Consider the following 25,336-nt stretch of genomic DNA (forward strand, 5'->3'; position numbering starts at 1 on the left):
GTCCTGTCTCCAGGGATCCACAGATATACAAGTCCCAATAGACACAGTGAGTGCACACCCATCTGTGTCCACGAGTTCTGGTAAGCCCCCCACTTTTACCTCTGGTGGTGGACCTACTATTACCACTGAAAATATCTTGTCATCTACACTTCTGGGTGCTTCTATCCTTTACTTGATTGGTTTACCCATGAATCTGTATATATGCAACTGTCTGTACTAGCACTTACTCCAAAATCATCTACGCAGTATTACGCTATGTACTTTCATGTTTTCTCCTTACACGCTGGGGACATTCGAGTGACTCACCTTTGCCGTATACAATCCCTACAAGCATCTCTACTACTACCATTCCATCTGCAGAGATCTACAGTTATATCAGCCTTATCGACACAGTGAGTGTATACCCACCTGTGTCCACTGTCTCTGGTAAGCCCACCCACATTTTCAACACGGTGGTGGACCTACTATCAACATTTGATCAGTGTTTCCCACACCTTAGGTGTATGACTATTCCATGTTTCCCTATGGACTTTTATATGTGTGATTACACACGTTAATCCATGGACTGTTGGCATACACATAATAGTTTTGGTTATATGGACTCACTTTTTCAGTCTTTGGGCACACAATCTATGCAGATTTTTTTTCTTCTATACACGTATCATATGTGTACATTTTGATACTGTTTATCACCTATTTATGTTTTATTTTCTTTATTTAGCGCTGCATTCACTTTTTTTCGTTTATATCACAAGTCAGATCACTTGTTAATGCTAGCTGCTTGTTTTTTTTTTGTTGTTTGACAGCGCGGTATTTATATATACTATAGATTCATGCATAGCATGAATTTATCCACGGTCGCCCCTGTCACCCCCTATTCATGCGTCCGGACCCTTTTGGGATGCCGGGCGCCTGAATTACAGCACCTGATTAGAGCCATAATAGGCTTCAAAATATGTGGGATCGTGGCGCAGATCATTGCACCATGAGCCCACCCAGGTGTTACATAGTAGGTGAGGTTGAAAAAAGACACAAGTCCATCAAGTCCAACCTATGTGTGTGATTATGTGTCAGTATTACATTGTATATCCCTGTATATTGCGGTCATTCAGGTGATTATCTATTAGTTTCTTGAAGCTATCAATGCTCCCCGCTGAGACCACCGCCTGTGGAAGGGAATTCCACATCCTTGCCACTCTTACAGTAAAGAACCCTCTACGTAGTTTAAGGTTAAACCTCTTTTCTTCTAATTGTAATGAGTGGCCATGAGTCTTATTAAACTCTCTTCTGCGAAAAAGTTTTATCCCTATTGTGGGGTCACCAGTCCGGTATTTGTATATTGTGGGGTCACCAGTACAGTATTTGTAAATTGAAATCATATCCCCTCTCAAGCCTCTCTTCTCCAGAGAGAATAAGTTCAGAGCTCACAACCTTTCCTCATAACTAAGATCCTCCAGACCCTTTATTAGCTTTGTTGCCCTTCTTTGTACTCACTCCATTTCCAGTACATCCTTCCTGAGGACTGGTGCCCAGAACTGGACAGCATACTCCAGGTGCGGCCGGACCAGAGTCTTGTAGAGCGGGAGAATTATCGTTTTATCTCTGCAGTTGATCCCCCTTTTAATGTTGCCACAGCGAATTCTCAAGCTCAAGCAGTGCAGTGAAAAGAGACCCGCTGAGGACTACAGTATATATGTGCAAAATGGCACTAGAGAAAAAAGAATCAGTTCTGCATCATAAAATCTCTCTACTACAAATCAAATGGTCTCATGTTCCTTTAAACAGGAAATTAAATCTGGTATCTGTGCTTAACTACTTGCCGCCCGCCATATAGCAAAATGACGTTGGAAAAGTGGTTGTGTTATCCTGACCGGACGTCATATGACATCTTTCAGTATAACAAGACGCTGCGCGCCACCGGAGGCGCGCATCACGGCGAACGTTGTTGTATTGTTTCAGTCTGACACACCGCAACTCCGATCTAGGTAAAGAGTCTCTGACGGAGACTCTTTACCACATGATCAGCCGAGTCCAATCACGGCTGATCACCGTGTAAACAGGAAGAGCCATTGATCAGCTTTTCCTCACTCGCTTTTGTCAGACGCGAGTAGAGGAGAGCCGATCGGCTGCTCCTCTGACAGGGGGGGTCTGTGCTGATTGATTATCAGCGCAACCCCCCCCTGAGGATGCCCACACTGGACCACCATGGACGCCACCAGGGATGCCCACCACTAGTCACCACCAGGTATGGCACTCATGGCCACCAGGGATGCCAATCAGTGCCCACAATGGATGCCAATCAGTGCCAAACAATAATGCCTGCCAATCAGTGATGCCCATCAGTACCATCCATTAGTGTACATCAGTGGCCATCCATGCCCATCCGTGCCACCTTTCAGTGCTCATCAGTGCCGCCTTTCAGTGCCCATCAGTGCCACCTATGTGTACCCATCAGTGCTACATATCAGTGTCACCTATCAGTGCCTCTATTAGTGCCCATCATCAGTGCCGCATATTAGTGACCATTATCAGTGCAGCATATTAGTGCCCATTATCAGTGCCCATCAGTGCCACCTCATCGGTGCCCATCAGTGCCACCTTATCAGTTCCCATCAGTGCAGCCCCATCAGTGCCCATGAGTGAAGGAGAAAACTTACTTATTTACAAAGTTTTGTAACAGAAACAAAAAAAAAACGTTTTTTTCACAATTTTCGGTCTTTTTTTTATTTGTTTTGCAGAAAATAAAAATCCCAGTGGTGATCAAATAACACTAAAAGAAAGCTCTATTTGTGGGAACAAAATGATAAAAATTTAGTTTGGGTACAGTGTAGCATGACCGTGCAATTGTCATTCAAAGTGCAACAGCGCTGAAAGCTGAAAATTGGTCTGGGCAGGAAGGTATAAAAGTGCCTGGTATTGAAGTGGTTAAAAAAGAGGCACATAAAGGGCAAAGGACTAATCACTGGTATTGCCTGTGGTCTCCCTACAGCTGATATTTTCCCTATTACTTGCTTACAATAGCTTTGTTCTTCACTGTTTCTCTGTTTGGAGGTGGCCATTTTGGTAGAGGCAGAGCTTTGCTTCCTCATCTCAGAGCCACCAGCAAGGAGAACAATGAGCAGCACAGTCACATCACCATCTCTTAATACTAGCAGTCAGAGGCAGCTATGCCTTAGATACTTTATACTGCAGATACACAGCTATGAGGCTACAGAAGAGGAGTGCCTAGGCAGAGGAAGGGCAATGGTAGTTTTCAGGAGGAATTCTAGACAACAGGACACAATCAACATTTCTGGAAGCTCCCTATACCATAACAAAATCTTTACTTTTTGAATACAGGGAAGTAAGCCATGCGAAAGGCATCAGTGCTGTCAGAAGGATTGTTGGTACACAAGCTGAGGATGCCAGGGGTGGGGGGCGGGGCTGAGTCTATTGACACCTGCAGTGGGGCTCGGGTGCGCGCACGCACGAGCGCTCCCATGGGAAGTGGCTTCCCATGGGGGCACTGGACAGAGAGGAGGAGCCAGGAGCGCCGGTGGGGGACCAGAGAAGAGGAGGTTTGCGGCTGCTCTGTGTAAGTATAAGAGATGTTCGTTGTTTTTTTTTTTAATTACCTTTACAATCACTTTAAGTTTAACTTTTATTACTATTAGCATCTGATTTGAAGATAAAAATTCCCATTACTTCTTCTCTTCTCTCTATTTAACTTATTGTACGGCCATCTCCAAATTTCCTGGATTGTTCTCCTGCCAAGGGCAAGATCCACATTTCTCTATTAATTAGTTAAAAAAATATTCACATTTTATTATAGGTCACATGATCTCTGTCTGTCCAATCCTGAAAAAATATTCATAAAGTTTCTTACCGAGCCTGGCACATTCACTTTCTATATTAGTCCCGGCTCCTTCCAGGATGGCTTTAGAGACTCCTGTAACAACACAACATATCAGATTCACATTGCCAAAACGAGATTCAGTATTTGTTTCGTGAGTAGAACCAGAAATATTCCTTGACAAGGTCAAAGGAAACAACGCAATGCAAGACTGAGAAATACTGTATCTCTATGAAGACATACAAATGACAAGACCTTGAATGTAAGATCACAATAAATCTGCATTTGGAGAAGAACCAAAATCCTTTTCTTTTTAGTTTTCCTCTATTAGTGAAGATCTGGGAGCCTTTTATGGTTAATTTTTTTCCTTCACACATTATCCGTCAGGTTTTCTCTATAAATAAAGGGTCCTATAAGAGAGTCTATTATTGGAGATAGTTGATGTCAAACATATCCTCACTCCTGCAAGATATATCAGATTTTACACTCACCACCAGAATATCACATCTCCAACATGACCCTTCAAAAGGTAGAAAAATACTCCACTCCTGACCTTCTCTCTACCTACTGTATGATTACACACACCACCTGGACATCAAATCTCCAACACGACCCTCCATAACACTGAACATACTCCACTCCTGACCTTCTCTCTACCTACCGTATGATTACACTCACCACCTGGACATCAAATCTCCAACGCGACCCTCCATAACATTGAACATACTCTGCTCCTGACCTTCTCTCTACCTACAGTATGGTTACACTCACCACCTGGACATCAAATCTCCAACACGACCCTCCATAACATTGAACAGACTCCACTCCTGACCTTCTCTCTACCTACTGTATGATTACACACACCACCTGGATATCAAATCTCTAACACGACCCTCCATAACATTGAACATACTCTGCTCCTGACCTTCTCTCTACCTACAGTATGGTTACACTCACCACCTGGACATCAAATCTCCAACACGACCCTCCATAACATTGAACAGACTCCACTCCTGACCTTCTCTCTACCTACAGTATGGTTACACTCACCACCTGGACATCAAATCTCCAACACGACCCTCCATAACATTGAACAGACTCCACTCCTGACCTTTTCTCTTACTTTCTGATTACATTCAGCACTGGGATATCACATCTCCAACCTGACCCTCCATAAAAAATAAGATACTCTGCTCCCAGTCTTCTGTCTACCTCTCTAACTGCACTAGCCACCAGAATATCACACCTCCAACATGCCCTTCCATAACATAGAACATACTCTGCTCCTGACCTTCCCTCCACCTTTCTGACTACACCGACCACCGGGATATCACATCTTTAAACATGATCCTCCATAAGGTAGAACATACTCTGCTTCTGTCCTTAATTCTACCTCCTGGTTGATTACACTCACCACCTGGATATCAAATCTCCAACATGAACCTCCATAAGACAGAACATACTTTGCTCCTGACTTTCTCTCTGCCTTTCTGCTTGCACTCAACACTGGTGTATAACACCTTTCAAAACGATCCTCCTTAGAATAGAATATACTCTGGTTGTCCCTCTACCTTTCTGATCACACTTATCACTAGACATGGGCACTTCATTCAGTTCCAAATTCATTTTTCAATGAAATTCAACAAATCCGTTAATTCGGAAACATTCAAATTAATGAAAACCCGTTTAATTCTTCAGAAAACGAAAATCGAAAGAACGAAAATCCAAAATTCGAGAATCTGGAAATTCAAAAATTCGAAGATCCAGAAATGTGAAACATTTGGAAACCTGATAATTTGAAAATCCAAAATAATAACTAACTAATAATAACTATTACTATTTGGCGCCTTATGCCGGGAAATTTGGGAAATTTGGCGCCTTATGCCGGGCGGACGTTTTCCACTCGGGTACGGATGCCTCCTCCCCCAGTCAGCCGTCCTGCGTGACGTTGGCGGACACCCATTGGACACCTGGGACTACATCTACACTCCACCCCGTGTGGAATGGTTGGATCCCTGTTGAGCGGTGTCTACCGCTACAGCATCACCGGTCAGGCCACACGGTTACTCACGCTATATTCAGGTAATCACCCTTCTACACAATCCCCACATACACCTATACATTTTTTGGTAGTTTGATTAGTAGCCAGTGCATTTTTTATTATTACTGCACTATTATGGAGCACCATCTGACATCTTATCACTTAGATCACCCCACTTTTGTTACAACACCTATACTATAGTCATTACTGGTATACCATCATGAATTATCATGTGATCTTCCCCACCTTTTATCACCCCCCTTTTTTCTAACATACATCAGTATTACCCCTTTTTCTACCATTTTTATTATTTTTATTTTTATTATTATTTATATTATTTTTATTTTTATATTATTTTACTTTTTTGTTTACACTCTTTACCTTCCAGGTAATTGGGCTGTCGCCCCTCAGTTATCTCCCTCCCACACGTTATTTCTTCACTCTTGTCCATGGGTTGTGCCGCCTCAGCTCCCGGGAGGATGCTTGTTCCCCAGCGGGTCCGGGCCCATTGCGCCGTCGCATGCCATCACAGCTCAATTGTAAGTTGTCTACGGGTGCCATATATTTTCAACATCGTTACCATTCATCTATATTTCTGCTCTCCTTGCCTCTCTAGCCCCTGTATGTGGCAATTCCCCTTTGTTCAATCGGCCAGTTTTACCAACTTATCATATGTTATGTTTATAGATTATTGCATCTGCTCCTGAAGATTGGAGGTATCCATGAAACGCGTCGAGCTATAGAGATGCCCTTAATACCAATTTCATCCAAGAGTGATATTCTACCATATGTTTATGATTTTACTTTTCCATATTGGCCTTTACCAATTATTTTATGAACTTATTATAATGCGTGAACACAGAAATGTATATCTGGTGGCCGCCCTCTCCTTTTACTATGTTGTTAATGTCATGTACCACTCATGTTACCTATGTTATTTTTGTTACGATATGATTGCTATATCTAATAAATGGTATAATCAGGATACTGGTTCATGTTATGTTACTATGTACATGCCATAACACTATGTGACTGGGCTAACTATCATTATTTCTGTACACCCACCAGTCATTCTCTGCTCATGTTGTTCTATTCGGCCGCATGCTTCATATAAAGTCCCAACTTCTCCTCCTTTTTTTTTTTTTTTTTTTATTCAAATAGGGATGGAGGCCACCTACAGCGGATGCCCTGGCCTCATATAAAGTCCCACAATTCCCCCCTCTTTACATACATATATTAGGGATGGAAGCTTGCGTTCCCGACTACTTATTATATTCCCAATTCTTGGTATTGTCCATTATTAGCTTATTTATTACAATTAATACTATATATCTCTCTTGAAGTTTCTGGCCAATAGTCTGTATTCCTGAGGGGTTTTGGAGAGAGACTTTATTTAATTACTCTGCTATGTTCCCAGATGGATACACTCCTTCTTGATGTCTGTGGTTGTGTGTTGATGGTGGACTGGGCCGTTGGGCACCACTTTGGGGGTTTTCCTTCCCGGGAGCTGCGATGCGCACTTGGGATCCTCCCCTTCCCCCTCCGCCCTAGTTGACGCAGGCGATCGGGTGGATGTCCTCACTGCGCATCGACGCCACGCACTCAGGGTCCCGCGTGTGACGTTGCGATGACGTCATGACGCTGTGTGCCGCTGTTTCTATCTGGGCGGCTCTTGGTGGGGAAATTTGGCGCCTTATGCCGGGCGGACGTTTTCCACTCGGGTACGGATGCCTCCTCCCCCAGTCAGCCGTCCTGCGTGACGTTGGCGGACACCCATTGGACACCTGGGACTACATCTACACTCCACCCCGTGTGGAATGGTTGGATCCCTGTTGAGCGGTGTCTACCGCTACAGCATCACCGGTCAGGCCACACGGTTACTCACGCTATATTCAGGTAATCACCCTTCTACACAATCCCCACATACACCTATACATTTTTTGGTAGTTTGATTAGTAGCCAGTGCATTTTTTATTATTACTGCACTATTATGGAGCACCATCTGACATCTTATCACTTAGATCACCCCACTTTTGTTACAACACCTATACTATAGTCATTACTGGTATACCATCATGAATTATCATGTGATCTTCCCCACCTTTTATCACCCCCCTTTTTTCTAACATACATCAGTATTACCCCTTTTTCTACCATTTTTATTATTTTTATTTTTATTATTATTTATATTATTTTTATTTTTATATTATTTTACTTTTTTGTTTACACTCTTTACCTTCCAGGTAATTGGGCTGTCACCCCTCAGTTATCTCCCTCCCACACGTTATTTCTTCACTCTTGTCCATGGGTTGTGCCGCCTCAGCTCCCGGGAGGATGCTTGTTCCCCAGCGGGTCCGGGCCCATTGCGCCGTCGCATGCCATCACAGCTCAATTGTAAGTTGTCTACGGGTGCCATATATTTTCAACATCGTTACCATTCATCTATATTTCTGCTCTCCTTGCCTCTCTAGCCCCTGTATGTGGCAATTCCCCTTTGTTCAATCGGCCAGTTTTACCAACTTATCATATGTTATGTTTATAGATTATTGCATCTGCTCCTGAAGATTGGAGGTATCCATGAAACGCGTCGAGCTATAGAGATGCCCTTAATACCAATTTCATCCAAGAGTGATATTCTACCATATGTTTATGATTTTACTTTTCCATATTGGCCTTTACCAATTATTTTATGAACTTATTATAATGCGTGAACACAGAAATGTATATCTGGTGGCCGCCCTCTCCTTTTACTATGTTGTTAATGTCATGTACCACTCATGTTACCTATGTTATTTTTGTTACGATATGATTGCTATATCTAATAAATGGTATAATCAGGATACTGGTTCATGTTATGTTACTATGTACATGCCATAACACTATGTGACTGGGCTAACTATCATTATTTCTGTACACCCACCAGTCATTCTCTGCTCATGTTGTTCTATTCGGCCGCATGCTTCATATAAAGTCCCAACTTCTCCTCCTTTTTTTTTTTTTTTTTTATTCAAATAGGGATGGAGGCCACCTACAGCGGATGCCCTGGCCTCATATAAAGTCCCACAATTCCCCCCTCTTTTTATACACAACTATTACTATCTATTCAATAATAGGTATTGGAATTTCCTTTCAAATTTGGCTGTTAGTGAAGGTAACGAATACGAATTTATGCGAAGTTACGAATTATCCGAAATAACGAATGCCGCATCTAAACAAATGGAACGTAACAAATTAATAATAATATATAATAATAAAAACTTTTTATTATTACCGTATATACTCGAGTATAAGTCGTTCCGAGTATAAGTCGAGGCCCTAATTTACCACAAAAAAAATGGGAAAAACTTATTGACCCGAGTATAAGACGAGGGTGAGAAATGCACAGCTACTGTAAGTGGAAAAGAGGGTCAACAATGCCCATTTGCAGCATCACTGTGCCCATTTGCATGCCTCACTGTGCCCATTTGCAGCCATAGGTCCCCTGAACTTCAAACTCAGTAGTTAAGGGTTCCTAGATGCCCCCTAGCTGCAGCCAAAATTTGGGGTCTCTGAACCCAAAGGGTCCAGAAATGACATTGCTGCAGATGGACACAGTTGACCGAATTTGGGGCCCCGTATCTCAGGGCCACTTAGTGCTAGGAACCCCAAATTTGGTGTGCAAACCCAGTGGAACTAGCACCATAAAATTTTCAAAGCTGGGGTTTCTAGCACCAAGTGGCCCCGAGATAAAGGGGCCCAAAAATCAGTTCAGAAAATGTCAAGCACTTTTCTGCAGCAGAGAATGACATTTTCCAAACCGGTTGTGGGGCCCCGTATCTCAGGGCCACTTGGTGCTAGGAACCCCAGCTTTGGATATGTTATGGCACCAGTTCCACTGGGTTTACACACCCGGGTGACACGAGTCAGAGGGGTGACACCAGAGCTTTTTTTTGCCCAGTGACCACCTCCGGCGATAGCCCCTTACGCACGCTTACTGCTTTCACTTTCACACAGAACAGGTGACAGCGCCCCGGCGGTGTGCACAGTCCTCCCTGCCCAGCAGTATCTCTATGAAAGGGGGAGGGGTCGGGGGGATGATGTGCACGGCAGATCTACCATCCCAGCAGCGGCACCACTATCCCGGCCAGTGGCGGCGCCACTATCCCGGCCAACGGCGGCTCCACTATCCCAGCCAGCGGCGGCTCCACTATCCCGGCCAGCGGCGGCTCCACTATCCCGGCCAGCGGCGGCTCCACTATCCCGGCCAGCGGCGGCTCCACTATCCCGGCCTGCGGCGGCTCCACTATCCCGGCCTGCGGCGGCTCCACTATCCCGGCCTGCGGCGGCTCCACTATCCCGGCCTGCGGCGGCTCCACTATCCCGGCCTGCGGCGGCTCCACTATCCCGGCCTGCGGCGGCTCCACTATCCCGGCCTGCGGCGGCTCCACTATCCCGGCCTGCGGCGGCTCCACTATCCCGGCCTGCGGCGGCTCCACTATCCCGGCCTGCGGCGGCTCCACTATCCCGGCCTGCGGCGGCTCCACTATCCCGACCAGCGGCGGCTCCTTCTACAACCCAGGGACATGTGTGCAGACTGCACACCTGACCCTCCGTAAGTTGAAGCTGCTCTTTGGCAGCAGCCTCTCCGTCCACTCTTCTGTCCTCTTGTCTGTCCTGTGAAGCATGCAGTACTTAACTTTGCACCTTATACATAGAGAACTCTTGAGCCTTGCACCCTGTACATAGCGATCCTTGCACCCTGTACATAGCGTTCCTTGCACCCTGTACATAGCGATCCTTGCACCCTGTACATAGCGATCCTTGCACCCTGTACATAGCGATCCTTGCACCCTGTACATAGCGATCCTTGCACCCTGTACATAGCGATCCTTGCACCCTGTACATAGCATTCCTTGCACCCTGTACATAGCGATCCTTGCACCCTGTACATAGCAATCCTTGCACCCTGTACATAGCAATCCTTGCACCCTGTACATAGCAATCCTTGCACCCTGTACATAGCGTTCCTTGCTCCCTGTACATAGTGATGCTTGCACCCTGTACATAGCAATCCTTGCACCCTGGCTGTACATAGCGATCCTTGCACCCTGTACATAGCGTTCCTTGCTCCCTGTACATAGTGATGCTTGCACCCTGTACATAGCGATCCTTGCACCCTGTACATAGCGATCCTTGCACCCTGTACATAGCGATCCTTGCACCCTGTACATAGCGATCCTTGCACCCTGTACATAGCGATCCTTGCACCCTGTACATAGCGATCCTTGCACCCTGTACATAGCGATCCTTGCTCCCTGTACATAGTGATGCTTGCACCCTGTACATAGCAATCCTTGCACCCTGTACATAGCGTTCCTTGCTCCCTGTACATAGTGATGCTTGCACCCTGTACATAGCAATCCTTGCACCCTGGCTGTACATAGCGATCCTTGCACCCTGTACATAGCAAACTTCTGGGCCCTGTACATCGCAAACTTCTGAGCCCTGCACCCTGTACATAGCAAGCTTCTGAGCCCTGCACCCTGTACATAGCAAACTTCTAAACCCTGTTTGTATCCCATTCCTGAATGCTGTACTTTGTATGTAGTGTACTTCTGAACCCCGTGCATAATGCACTAATGGTATTTAACAATGCCTTTGTATGGCCCTCCCATTGACATCGCAATTCGGTCACACCTACCCTTTAATGCGGTGTGCTCTCCCCCTGTGGGGGGGGGGGGGGTTGTGGTGGGGGTGTGGTTGAGCCTTGGGTGACACATCAAGTGTATTGTGGCAGGTTAGACAGGAGAGAGCCTTATGCGCTACCCTGCCAAGTGTCTACTGCTCTGTCCTGCTTCTCTGTCACTCCACAGCGACAGGACAGAACACTGTGGCAGGCTAGGAAGTGAGAGCCGTGGTGGTGCGGTAAAACATGGTTCTGCCGCCGGGGGGGTGACACTATGTTTTACCGCACCAGGTGACACCAACCCTAGTGACGCCACTGCCTAGCTCCAAGTGGCCCTGAGATATGGGGCCCCAAATTCAGTTCAGAAAATGTCAAGCACTTTTCTGCAGCATAGAATGACATTTTCCGAACCGATTTTGGGGCCCCGTATCTGGGGGCGACTTAGTGCTAGGAACTTCAGCTTTGGATATGTTGTGGTACCTGTTCCACTGGGTATACACACCAAATTCGGGGTTCCTAGCACCAAGTGGCCATGAGATACCGGGCCCCAAAGTCGGTTCGGAAAATGAAATTTTTTGCTGCAGAAAAGTGCTTGACTCAAGTATAAGTCGAGGGGGGCACTTTCAGCACAAAAAAATGTGCTGAAAAATTCGACTTATACTCGAGTATATACGGTATTATTCTTTATTAATATTAATTTGTTGCGTAATTATGGATACATTTCTGATTGTTACGTTCACTAATAGCAAAATTCGAATTTTAGAATTTTCGAATTCCCGAATTTCTGAATTTTCAAATTTTTGCATTTACAAATTTATTCCAAATAATGAATTTCGATCATAACGAATGACCCGAAAAACGAAAAAAAAAACAAAAAACGAATGAAACGAAAACTAAAACAAACACATTTTTCGGCAGTGAACATGCCTACTTATTATCACCAAGATGTCACATTTCCAACGTGACCCTCTAAAGGTAGGACATCAATCTTCCCAGTCCAGCGTTGTTCACCTAAGACTTCTGGTTTAATCAAAATTTTTTTTTACTATACACTAAACTTTGGTTGGGTCCTTCACGACAGTATCAGTTCCTCATGCAGCCCCTTGAAAAAAAATGAATTGCCCACCCCTGCTCTATAAGGTAGGAAATACTCAATGGCTCGGCGGCTTGTATTGTAAGCTCTGCTCTATGTGGTCTTATGGTGACTTTGCTCCGGTCATCTCCCAGTTCTCAAAAAGATCTTCACATTTTATAGGCCCAGCAACATTCTTGGGAATACCTGATTTAAGGTTGAATGTGCTATTGGTTGAGTTGACAATGACGTCACACTTTTCATTCGTTATATCTCCAGTTTTCACCTGGTAGGTAAGAGATCCAATCCTCATTTCATAAACATTCTGTGCCGGGCTTTTCACCTTCCCAAAGAAAGCTACAAAAGAGATCACAATGGCACGAGATTAAACATTATATTTTATAGGAGAATAGCGTTACATGTGTAGCGGTGCCCCCGTAGAGTGTTGTGGTCCGTCTGTCACCCTGCCCAGCCAGGCACACAGTTCTCATTCACCCTCAGGCAGAAAACCAGTCCTTGAACTTTGTATTTTTATTGAGGATTATAAACTTGGATGGGGATGGGGTATCATGAGATGCCCAGTTAATTAGGAAACAATTCAGGGATTTGAGACTATATACAACTCCAGTATATACACCTCCTCTCTTCTCTCCAGCACATTTTCTTGTAGACTATCTCTCCTTAACACCTCCAGCACATCACTTGCTTGCACTTCCCGGACCAGCAGGCACTGATAGATAGGCCGGACACTGGTTCAGCCAGGCCTGAAGCAGATGCCCTTTGCAGGCAGAGGCCGTGGGCCCCTTTGGTGCTAGCTGTCTACGTGGCTACTGAGCCCAGTACCACATCTTCAGGCCCTGCCAGCCCTCCTGGCTGCAGCTGCCTCTCCCCACTGCCCGTGCCACCACAGTCCACTCCACTGGCTCTGCACCCATCCCAGACTGCTCCATCCCAATCCTCTCAGCCGTGCCTTCCCAGTCCCCTCCTGACTGTTTCACTCACCAGCCCCCTTGGCTTCGACCTGTTGTTCCTCCTTGGAGACTTGCCCGGCAGTGCTCTCTCCTGCTGTCCTTTTTTACTCCTCCTGTGCCTCCTGTCCAGGACACCTCCACGTGTACTTAGAAGGTCCTGTCCACACCTGAGCCCAAGCCCAAGGTCACCCCACCCCCAGACTGGGGAGCTCCCTCAAAGGCCCCGACAGCCTAGCCCTCCATCTCCAGTTTCCAATCCGAACAGCTCCTCCCCAGCTGGGCTGACCCTTGGTATTTAAGGAGGCCTGCCCCCTGCCAATCCAGCTTTGGGAATTGGTCAGGGCTCCTCAGAACACCCCAGATAGCTCCACCTCTCCTCTCCTCCTTCCTTTCCAGAAGATATCAGAATATTCTGGAAAGAAGTGGGAGGTATTGGTGATGCTGCCTGTGAGTTACCAGCTCTGCCTGAGTCACTCCCAACCCAGATCAAAACACACCCAGGCTTGGCTGCCAGTCAAGCCTGCAGATTTACCTACTCTACCCAAAAAAAAAGCACTATACTTCTAGCACACTAGAGGGAGCTACACATGTGTGAGAACAGCATTACAGGAGAGAGCAGAGAAAACAAACGTCCTTCTGTGCAGAATATACAAGCATATATAAACCCACAGACACTAGTATATCACTACAGCGTCATCCATAGTTCGGAGTGCATAGTACATGCCACTGCACTTTCAAGAACTCTTGGCGAACATTTAGCCTGTGTGACCCCCCCAAAATAGTTATTAGAGAGTTAGAGTTTTCGTTTGGAATCAATTTGGCCTGCACAATGGGGGTTGATTTACGAAAACTGGAGAATGCTAAATCTGATACAGCTCTGTATAGAAATCAATCAGATTCCAGGTTTTATTGTCAAAGCTTAATTGAACAAGCTGAAATTAGAAGCTGATTGGCTGCCATACATTGGCTGCCGTATATGGAGTCTATACTGTTCCTGCACATATCACAGATATAACTTACATTGAGGTTTTTCATCTTTCTTCTGTCCTCCAGCGTTGGTCTTTTTCTCCAGCTCAGAGGAGAAAACCTGAAATCAACAATAGAGGATTTACAGCGGGGAACCACAAAATCGTATAATATGATCTTACTTCACTCTTCTAACCACAATCACATGAAAAATCTTCATTACCTTTATAGTTTCTTGGTCACTCGGGTGCAGCATGAAATCCACTTGTTTTAGATATTGGAGTTGATTTTTGCTGCTGAACTCCAGAATCTCCTCACACATTGAGGCAGCCACAATTTTCTTGGGGAATCCCAGAATTCCAGTTCCAATTGCTGGAAAGGTGATGGATCTGTATTGTTTGGCTTCTGTGGCGCTCAGACAATCACTCAGAATTTTTCTCAGAATCTGTCAACAAATAAGATCAGATGCTAATGCAGGTGGTTGATGGTGCAGAACAATTGTACAGATATGGATGGTGGCTGGACGAATGGTGGATGAATGGACACATGGATGGATGGATAGATGGATGGTAAACGGATAAATGAATGGATGGATGTATCGATGGTTGACGGATTGATAGATAGATGGTGGACGGACAGTTGAATGGTAGACAGATTTGTAGCACCCTGGGGTTTAGTCAGGGAGCTCCTCACAAATTTACTTGCCAAGAGTAGTTATCTTGGTTGATTGATAGAGATCTATTGATTTCTCCCTAAGTTTGGCCTTGTTGCACTTTTCTCTTCTACCACTAGGTGGCCGGGTACTTGGTGGTACTAGATATGAGAAGGGTAACCTAATGACCTTATGAGTATATGGGGTATATCGGCCAATGGGCAGGGGTTTTCTTGAATCCCTTGGCCTGCTGGGAAAACCTATATATTCGGGTGAGGTCAGGTGATCTGTGTTCTGTGTCATCTGGACGGCTGTCTGGGTGGACGTGTGTTGTATGCCCCAGGCTGCTAGGCCGGAGGTTGGGCCTATTCTGAGGGGGGGCATCTGGCTGCCAGGCTGTCTGAGGGCCTATCCAGAAGTAAGAGGGCAGCGCAGGGTTGGGACTGCGGCTCGCAGTCCAACCAAAAGTGATGGTTCTGCCGGCCGGAGAACCTGTGAGTGGTCGGAGGTAGAAGGGAAGCTGTCGCCACAAAGGGACCAATCTACAACTACAAGAGACAGTTGTAGTGGAACTGAAAGGACTGTTACGTTTGAGTTAGGAACTGTTAAAGACGGTTACCATAGGAGGAGACAGCATTTCTGGGGCCTTTTCCTGCTGTGCTCCTACTGAAGTCTCGGAGTTTACCACTTGAATCTATAACTACTTAAGGGTGTCCTGACCCTAACCCTCTTCCCCCCAAAAATACAAAAAGGTCTGTCAAAATAAATAAAACCTCTTTTGCATCCAAGAAGTGTCTGGTGCCCAATGACTTTCACCATCTTTGCACCCACTATGCTTCACAACCCACCACATATTGAAGGATGTCGGCTATCTCTGGCCTTGGAGGTCCTCATTAGACTGGACAAGGCTGGAGACAGGCTACAGATGGATGGATGTTAAAAGCTGATGGTTGAAATTTAAATATTTTTAGCAACGTACATGATTTATAAAGTGCTACATAAACATATCATTTACTGGGAACGTTTAGGGAAGATGAGGTGTGTGGGGTAATACAATCAGCTTTGGAAATATTTACCTCATCCATGTGTGGACATCCCACTAAACTGAATCAGAAAGGAGAAAAGCCGAACAAACAACAAATAATATGGTGAAGAAGTTGTGAGAGTCTCATTCACTACGGCTTCTATTTTAAAGAGCAATTGGGGAAGATGTAGACTTGTGAAGTTAGCACCCCAGAAACATCTACTGTACTTAAAGCGGAACTTCAGTTATTTTTTCATCTTTCCATCTATTAAATCTTCTGCCCTTGTTGTTGTTTTAACTTTGGATAGTAATTTTTTTGTTTCTGCCAGTAAATCCCTTATACAGCCCACTTCATGTTTCTTGTCTGGTCATTAGCCTAGGCTTATGACATCATGCACAGCTCTCTCTCTCTCTATCACTCTCCTGAGAGTTTGCCAGGAAGAGAGGGGGGATGAGTCATAAGAGGGCCAATGAGAGCTGCAGAGCTGGAGGTGTGCCTCTGTGTAAATCCAGGAAGTGACCAGGCAGCAGCTTCAGCTGCCCACAGTTAAAATGGCTGCAGCCAGACTCAGTGGAGGGAGATTTCTGCAGCATATTTGGCAAGTACAGAATCACAGTATATATAAAATATATGGGGGGGAGCTTCAGAATGGCAAAGATGTTTTTATTACAAATTATGTGAGCAGGCTGCAGTTCCTCTTTAAGAAGTCATTTAAAGAGGACCTATACTCTGAAAGCAAGACCCAACACTGACAAGCAGAAGGTGAAGGGCTGATCACCAGTATTTCCTGTGGTCTTCCTGTGGCTGATCTTTTCCCCATTACTGACTCACCATGCCTTGAAAGAGGAGCAGGGCTTTGCTTCTTCATGACAGACCCCCCTCCCCTGTTGACTGGTGGGGTAATGATAGAGGTGGAGGCAGAAGCAGGGAGATCCTTTCATTGCAGGTTCTCAGGTACAGCTTCCTCTCTAGCAAAGAGAGCAGTGACATCACCAGATTTCACTCCAAATCAGTACCAAAGATCAGTAGTCTCTAAACTGCAGCCCAAATGTGGCCCTATGCTTGCCTTCCTCTGGCCCTTGGGACACTGTTCCTCCCACTCTTACGAGGCACTATTCTTTCCACTGATACCGACAAAGGGGAACTATTCCTTCCACTGACACCAATGATGGGGAACTATTCCTTCCACTGACACCAATGATGGGGCACTATTCCTCCCACTGACACCAATGATGGGGCACTATTCCTCCCACTGACCACAGGTGCTTTGTAATTTTATTTACTCCCAATAACCACCAAGCCTGGGACATTGTCTACTCCCACTGATACTGGGTGGATTTATTACTCCCAATGGCCACAGTCCATCCCCCCTAAAGTCTGAAGGCCCCTTGTTTAGAAAGTTTGGAGATCCCTGCCATGGATGATCTTACTCAGATATAAAGCTATGAGGCCAGTGGTGGCTCGTCCATAAGGGGCGCAGGGGTGCCGCCCCCCTAATCCATGTGCCCGGCCCCTAATCTCCATGCAGGGCGCCGGGCGCATGGATTTTTAATGGGTTTTATTTTTTTTTGGAAGTACATAATTAGCGCCTGAGGCTTTAATTGGCTTCAAAAAAGGGTGGAGAGCACAGCACCCTGAGCCCACCCAGCTGTGTGACAATAGACAATTAACATTCGCTACTGTCTTCCTGATTCTCCTCCCGGCCAATCAGGAAGTAGGTCCTGAGACCCAATTGGCCAGGAGGAGAAGCAACGTCTGTTTTTTTTGGCACAATAAGCCTTTCTAGATGTTGCCTATAACACAGCAAACTCTTACTTTTTGAGTTCAGGTCCACTTTAAGAACTTCTTTTCTGTTAGGAGAGGTAAATCGATGTGTCGTTGAAGGTTTGCACATGTCACTCTCTGCACACCTGGATCATTTTTGTTCTAGGTCAGTTGGGTTTGGTTGTTGACAGAGGCGGCCCATCCATAAGGGGGTGTAAGGGCGCTGCCCCCCTAATCTCTATGCGCTGGCCCATAATCTCCATGCGGGGTGCCGGATGCATCAAGTTCTACAGGGTTTTTTTTTTTTTTTTGTGAAGCACATCATTGATTAGAGCCTGAGGCTCTAATTGGCTTCAAAAAAGTTGGGCTTGGGGCACAGTGCACTGCACCCTGAGCCCACCCACTTGTGACAATAGCGAATCAACATTCGCTATTGTCTTCCTGCTTCTCCTCCCGGCCAATCAGGACAGGAAGCGGGTCCTGAGGCCTGATAGGCAGGGAGGAGAAGCGACCGGATTGATGCCGGGGAAGCCACCCGCAACCTGGATGTGGTAAGTGCGGGGCTGGCGGGCTTGCGATCAGGGCTGACGATTGGGGCTGGCGAGCGGGCGCAGGGGGGTGTGGTTGTTTGCCCCCCCCCCAAAATAATGGAGCACCAGCCACCACTGGTTGTTGATGATGGACTAGTATGAAGCCACTTTAAATGTGAGTCACTAATAGTGTGAAGTGTCCTTGTTAGGACTTACAACACAAGAAAAGTAAAAATATGGAAAGGCTCTATATCTACAGATCTTGCGTAGGATATCTCTTATCAGGAAAATGTTATATTGAGGGGTAAGAAAGCAATCATTCAGAAGGCGAAGGGAGATGGTGAGGTTGAAATAATCAAACTGTGACCTTAGACTGGACTACAGCCAGGAAGAGGAGTCACAGAGCTGCGAAATCGAAAGTTATGACAAATGACATTATCAGCTGCTGTATCGGCTCAGTGCCATATTAAGCTCCTGGAGTGCCTCCCAAATTTGGAAGTCCAGTACATCGAGAGAGACCCGCTGAGTCACTAATCTCAACTTTAGTGTGGGAGGGAAGAGACGCCGACCATTGCAACTCAGCAGACTGCAGAGCAAGATAACTGCAGGTTGGGCTAAGGAAAGGCCTGGACCTGAGACTGCTATCTCTGTAACCCATTATCTGTTATTAAATTGGTTCTAAAAGCATTTTTTTTTGTAAATAAAATAAAATAGAGGTTATACTTACAAGACATATATCCAATATTGCACAGAGCGGTCTCTGTGGTGATCCCCCTACAGGCGTTTTTTTCCCCCTCCGTCTTCTTACAAGTGGCCCCATATGGGAGTACACTTCCAGGCTGAGCTGTGTGCATCTACAGACACACACACAGCGTGGCACGGCTAAGTCCCTCCCCCTTCCCCTTGCTCCCTCTTTACAGTGTGTCCCGTGAAAGTAGGACGAGGGGAGAGAAGACCTGTAGCTGGGCACAGTGCTGAAATGATAGAGTAAATGTTTAGGGGTGGGGGAATAGTTAGTGGCGGCCCGTCCATTAGGGGCGCCCGGGCGCCGCCCCCTCTATCCATGCCACCCCCCTGTATAGATAGAGCTCATGCTATGAATGAATCTATTCACGGCCGCCGAGGCCACCCCCTATTTACCTTACAGTGGCGGGGGGGGGTTTTTTGAAGCACCTGTCTAGAGCCATAGGCTGTAATAGGCTTCAAAATAAGGTGGGCTCGTGGCGCAGAGCATTGCGCGATGAGCCCACCCAGGTGTTACAACAGCGAATGAACATTCGCTATTGAAACACTGATCCTCAATCGGGCCAATCAGAAGCAGGTTTGAGACCCGTTTTCGGATTGGCCAAAAAGAGAAGAGTACCAATTGGCCGCTGAGGAGGAGGGAGGAAACGGAAGACCCCGCCCGTGCAAGGGAAACCGCCGGTAAAGCCCGGGAGAAGCGCCGCCCACCATAGATGGGGTAAGTGATCCAGACCCGACCGACCAACTGTGGGGGGTTACTGTTTGCCGCCCCCCCCCCAAAAAAAAAAAATTACCACCGGCCACCACAGGTTAGTGGGATGTTTTTTATCTTAAAGTGGAACTAAACCCTCCTATCGTTTTCAGCCAGGGAAGCTGCCATCTTGGCCATTGTTTGATCTTCAACTGCCATTATGTTGCACTTGTGATCAGTTATGACACCAGACATTTGATGGTGACAGTTTGGTTGAGGCCACAGGCCAATGTTTCAGTTACATTCCCAACGAGTGTCGTGAATGTAACTGTTTTGAAGCTATTAAATCGATGGGTTTAGTTCCATTTTATTGCAGGGAATGTAATAAAGTGGTTGTAAAAGCACATTTTTTTTGTTCTTGTTATGCTATGCATGAAGGTAAAAAACCTTCTGTGTGCAGCAGCCCCCCCCCCCCCCAAGACTTACCTGAGCCCCTCTTGATCCAGCGATATCCACGAGAGCCTTGGCTCTCTGCGGACTCGCACTCCTGATTGGCTTTTTGGCAGCAGTGGAAGCCATTGTCAATCACAGCAGTGAGCCAATCAGGAGACGGGGGGGGGGGGGGCCAAGCCACGGCTCCGTGTGTGAGTGGACACACAGAGCCGTGGCCTCGGAAGCGCACCTGCTTGGGTGCCTCCAGAGCAAGCTGTTCGCTATGGGAGCACCCGGAAGGTGGAAGGAGCCAGGAGAGCCGGTGGGGGACCTGAGAAGAGGTGATCCAGGGGCTGCTCTGTGCAAAACCACTGCACAGAGCAGGTAAGTATAACATGTTTGTTATTTTAGAACATTAATATCGCTTTAAGGTAAAAAACACCTAGACTTTGGAACCTCTTTGAGCTGAGTAAAACTGGTATTTTCCTTTTTTTTAGTTGTGTGTAAGTGTGTCATCATTCACTGACTCTATATCGAGAGCCTTAAATTGCATATTTAGAGGATTTCCTTGTAGTCACTGGAAATGAATGTTTGCCAAGCACTACAACTAGTCCAGTCTAAAGGATCACCACACATTCTATCAGCTGAGAGGAGTAATCTGTCTTATATTTCCATACCTTCTCAGAAGAACCATTTCCATCATCCCACTCTGGAACCACAACGTGGATAACAATGTTGCAGGAGAGGTTACAGCCATCGGTAACAAATATGGAGCCGTCTTCCACCTGCCTCCCCTGTCTCTCTGTTTTCAGAAGATCCTGGAGGTTGGTTCCGGCCTTCCTGAGCAGAGCCTTGGACACGGCTCCAGAACGAAGATTTAGGTCTGTCCCCACACTGTTCACCACCACATTGGTCTACGGAAAGAAGGCAGATCTTTACTGACAAGTCCAATTGTTAAAAGGCATTACACACAAAACATTCGCCAGTTACAGTCATGTAAAATGATGGGTAAACTCCATGGAAATTGTTGACTTTTTCAACATATTTGAGCAGGCAGATATTAGATCTTCATTCAAACAATGAGTACAGAAAAAGATGTTATACGTGAACAAATGACATATTTCACATGGAATATTCTTTCTTATCATCTAAATAACTGTAGGGATCTGCTGCCCTCTACTGCCTGCAATTGTAAACACCAGTACTTTTTACTGTCATAGAGTTATTTATGTACATCTCTTCCTGTCCCTGCTAGCTGGGTTAGAAACCCCAGATCGGAGGACTCGAACACTTTATAAGGGGGTGTTTCCAGGAAGTAGATTGAGAGAGAAGTGAGCCACATGTCTTGTCCATGAAGTTGCTGCTGTTGTATTTTCATGGATACCAGAAGACATTATTATACAATACTAGGAAGGGACCAGTCTTGCCAACCTACCAGATTGAAATTTACTGACACAACACCCAAAATTTACTGGCACAACCACGTTTTTACTGGCATTTCCCAAAGTTACAAAATGACAGATTTAAGTGCAAATTTCATTATTTGGGCTACAAAGAAGTACAATAGGCAATTATCAATGTGATTTAAGGTAAATATTAAGCCAAAAAAACATATTTCTTATATAGTAAGTAAGTAGCTCAGGGACAGGACCCAGGAGGGCAAGAAATTAGAATGGGCGGCACACACATATGAAATTGACTCTTACAGTGACACTGACACCAGTGTGCAGCAGCACAGGTGATGATGACACCTCACCTCATTAAGTCACAGTCTCTCTCCATGCCAGGTGGTCCTTTCAGTCCACTCCAGTCCAAACAGCACTGACAGTCCCGCTCCCGGCTTGCTTTGCTCTCCTCCCACAGACCCGCACACGAGGCTCAGCTCCCTTGCACCATGACATCCCATGACACGCTCAGGCACTGCCTCTGCCAGACCCGCCTCACGCTGGTGCCATCCGATCACACTGTAGCAGGCACTCAGATGGTCTTAGCTGGCTCAGGAATGGAACTGCGCATGCACGGTTCTGTGCCAAGCATCACAGCCATATTTTTAACTGGCAACCTTTTCCTGTCGATGGTATTTACTGACAGGACAAAAAGTGCCTGTTTTTTATTGGCTGCCAGTAAAAATACTGACGGTTGGAAACGCTGGGAGGGACTAAAGCAAAAAATAGATAAGCTGACTCTGAGTTCCAGTGCCACACAACACTTACTGCAGGTGAACAGTCCCATTTCAGGCTAGTTGGACAAAATTTTTGAGGCTACCCCTGTGACCGCTGTTTCCAACACAAAAACAGAAGCTGCATCATCCTCAGGGGCCCCTACAAGACTTTGCTGCAGCATTCACCTGGAGGTATCTCTAATAAAGTGATTTTTTTTTTTTTTTTTTTTTTTAAATAACAAACATGTTATACTTACCTCCTTTGTGCAGTTGGTTTGGCACAGAGCGGCCTGGATCCTCCTCGGGTCCCTATTTGCTGCTCCTGGCCCCTCCCTCCTTTGAGTGTCCCCTCAACCAGCAACTTGCTACAGGGGGTATCCAAGCTGAGCAAGAGCAATCCTTATTGCAAGGATAGAGAGAATAAAAAAGGGGGAGGAGTATTCCTATATATCAAGAATAATGTACAAGTGAATGTGAGAGATGACATCACTAAGGGTGCTAGGGAGGAGGTGGAATCCCTTTGGGTAGAGCTCCAAAGGGATGAAGCAAAGGGGAAAATAATACTGGGAGTATGCTATAGGCCCCCTATCCTGAGGGAGGAGGGGGAGACAGATCTCCTGTCACAAATTGGATTAGCAGCAAGGATGGGAAGTGTTATCATAATGGGGGATTTTAATTATCCAGACATAGACTGGGCGGAGGGAACCGCGCATTTATTTAAAGCTCGCCAGTTCCTAAATGTCTTGCAGGACAATTTTATGGGTCAGATGGTAGACGCACCAACTAGAAATAAAACATTACTGGATCTACTGATTACCAACAATACAGACCTGATCACAGATGTGGAATTACGGGGCAATTTAGGAAACAGCGATCACAGGTCAATTAGTTTCAGTATAAATCACACAAATAGGAAACATAAAGGGAATACAAAGACACTGAATTTCAAAAGAGCCAACTTCCCTAAACTACGAACCTTGCTAGAAGGCATAAATTGGGATAAAATATTAGGAACAAAGAACACGGAGGAGAGATGGGTTTGCTTTAAGAGCATATTAAATAAGGGCATTAACCAATGCATCCCATTGGGTAATAAATTTAAAAGAGCAAACAAAAGTCCTGGATGGCTTAACTCCAATGTAAAAATGCATATAAAAGCAAAGGAGAAGGCCTTCAAAAAATACAGGGTTGAGGGATCATCCTCAGCATTCAGACTTTATAAAGAATGCAACAAGAAATGTAAGGGTGCAATAAGGATGGCTAAGATAGAACATGAAAGACACATAGCGGAGGAGAGCAAAAAAAATCCCAAGAAATTCTTTAAGTATGTAAACAGTAAAAAAGGGAGGACAGACCATATTGACCCCATAAAGAATGAGGAAGGACATCTGGTTACAAAGGATGGGGAGATGGCGAAGGTATTAAATTTATTCTTCTCCTCAGTCTTCACAAAGGAAATCGGGGGGCTTCAGTAACCAAAACTGCAGTGTTTATCCTCATGACACAACACAGGAAGCACCTCCATGGTTAACAGAGGACAGAATTAAAATTAGACTTGGGAAACTTAACATTAATAAATTACCAGGACCAGATGGCTTGCATCTGAGGGTACTTAGGGAACTCAGTCAAGTGATTGCCAGACCGTTGTTCCTAATTTTTACAGACAGTCTACTGACTGGAATGGTACCAGCTGATTGGAGAAAAGCCAATGTAGCACCAATATTTAAAAATGGCCCAAAACACATCCCTGGGAATTACAGACCAGTTAGCCTAACATCAATAGTATGTAAACTCTTGGAGGGGATGATAAGGGACTATATACAAGATTTTAGTAATGAGAACAGTATCATTAGCAGTAATCAGCATGGATTCATGAAGAATCGTTCTTGCCAAACCAATCTATTAACCTTCTATGAGGAGGTGAGTTGCCATCTAGATAAAGGAAGGCCCGTAGACGTGGTGTATCTGGATTTTGCAAAAGCATTTGACACAGTTCCCCATAAACGTTTACTGTACAAAATAAGGTCCGTTGGCATGGACCATAGGGTGAGTACATGGATTGAAAACTGGCTACAAGGGCGAGTTCAGAGGGTGGTGATAAATGGGGAGTACTCGGAATGGTCAGGGGTGGGTAGTGGGGTCCCCCAGGGTTCTGTGCTGGGACCAATCCTATTTAATTTGTTCATAAATGACCTGGAGGATGGGATAAACAGTTCAATCTCTGTATTTGCAGACGATACTAAGCTAAGCAGGGCAATAACTTCTCCGCAGGATGTGAAAACCTTGCAAAAAGATCTGAACAAATTAATGGGGTGGCAACTACATGGCAAATGAGGTTCAATGTAGAAAAATATAAAATAATGCATTTGGAGGGCAAAAATCTGAATACAATCTATAGACTGGGGGGAGAACCTCTGGGGGGATCTAGGATGGAAAAGGACCTGGGGGTCCTAGTAGATGATAGGCTCAGCAATGGCATGCAATGCCAAGCTGCTGCTAACAAAGCAAACAGAATATTGGCATTAAAAAGGGGATCAACTCCAGAGATAAAACGATAATTCTCCCGCTCTACAAGACTCTGGTCCGGCCGCACCTGGAGTATGCTGTCCAGTTCTGGGCACCAGTCCTCAGGAAGGATGTACTGGAAATGGAGCGAGTACAAAGAAGGACAACAAAGCTAATAAAGGGTCTGGAGGATCTTAGTTATGAGGAAAGGTTGCGAGCTCTGAACTTATTCTCTCTGGAGAAGAGACGCTTGAGAGGGGATATGATTTCAATGTATAAATACCA

The 25,336-nt window shown here is 45.6% G+C and overlaps 1 protein-coding gene across 1 annotated transcript in view; it reads right to left on the reverse strand.

Annotated features, from left to right (window-relative positions):
* LOC141147295 (protein mono-ADP-ribosyltransferase PARP14-like) overlaps positions 1-25,336 on the reverse strand; it is a 97,753-nt gene that overhangs the window by 34,412 nt on the left and 38,005 nt on the right. The window contains exons 7-11 of the mRNA XM_073634504.1: positions 21,063-21,299; positions 14,771-14,992; positions 14,602-14,668; positions 12,818-12,967; positions 3,866-3,928 (exon numbers count right to left, since the gene is read on the reverse strand). Coding sequence (XP_073490605.1) covers positions 3,866-3,928; positions 12,818-12,967; positions 14,602-14,668; positions 14,771-14,992; positions 21,063-21,299 — 739 coding nt within the window. The remainder of the gene's footprint in view (positions 1-3,865; positions 3,929-12,817; positions 12,968-14,601; positions 14,669-14,770; positions 14,993-21,062; positions 21,300-25,336) is intronic.

The sequence above is a fragment of the Aquarana catesbeiana genome, linkage group LG06, assembly GCF_042186555.1.
Source record: "Aquarana catesbeiana isolate 2022-GZ linkage group LG06, ASM4218655v1, whole genome shotgun sequence".
Lineage (NCBI taxonomy): Eukaryota > Metazoa > Chordata > Amphibia > Anura > Ranidae > Aquarana > Aquarana catesbeiana.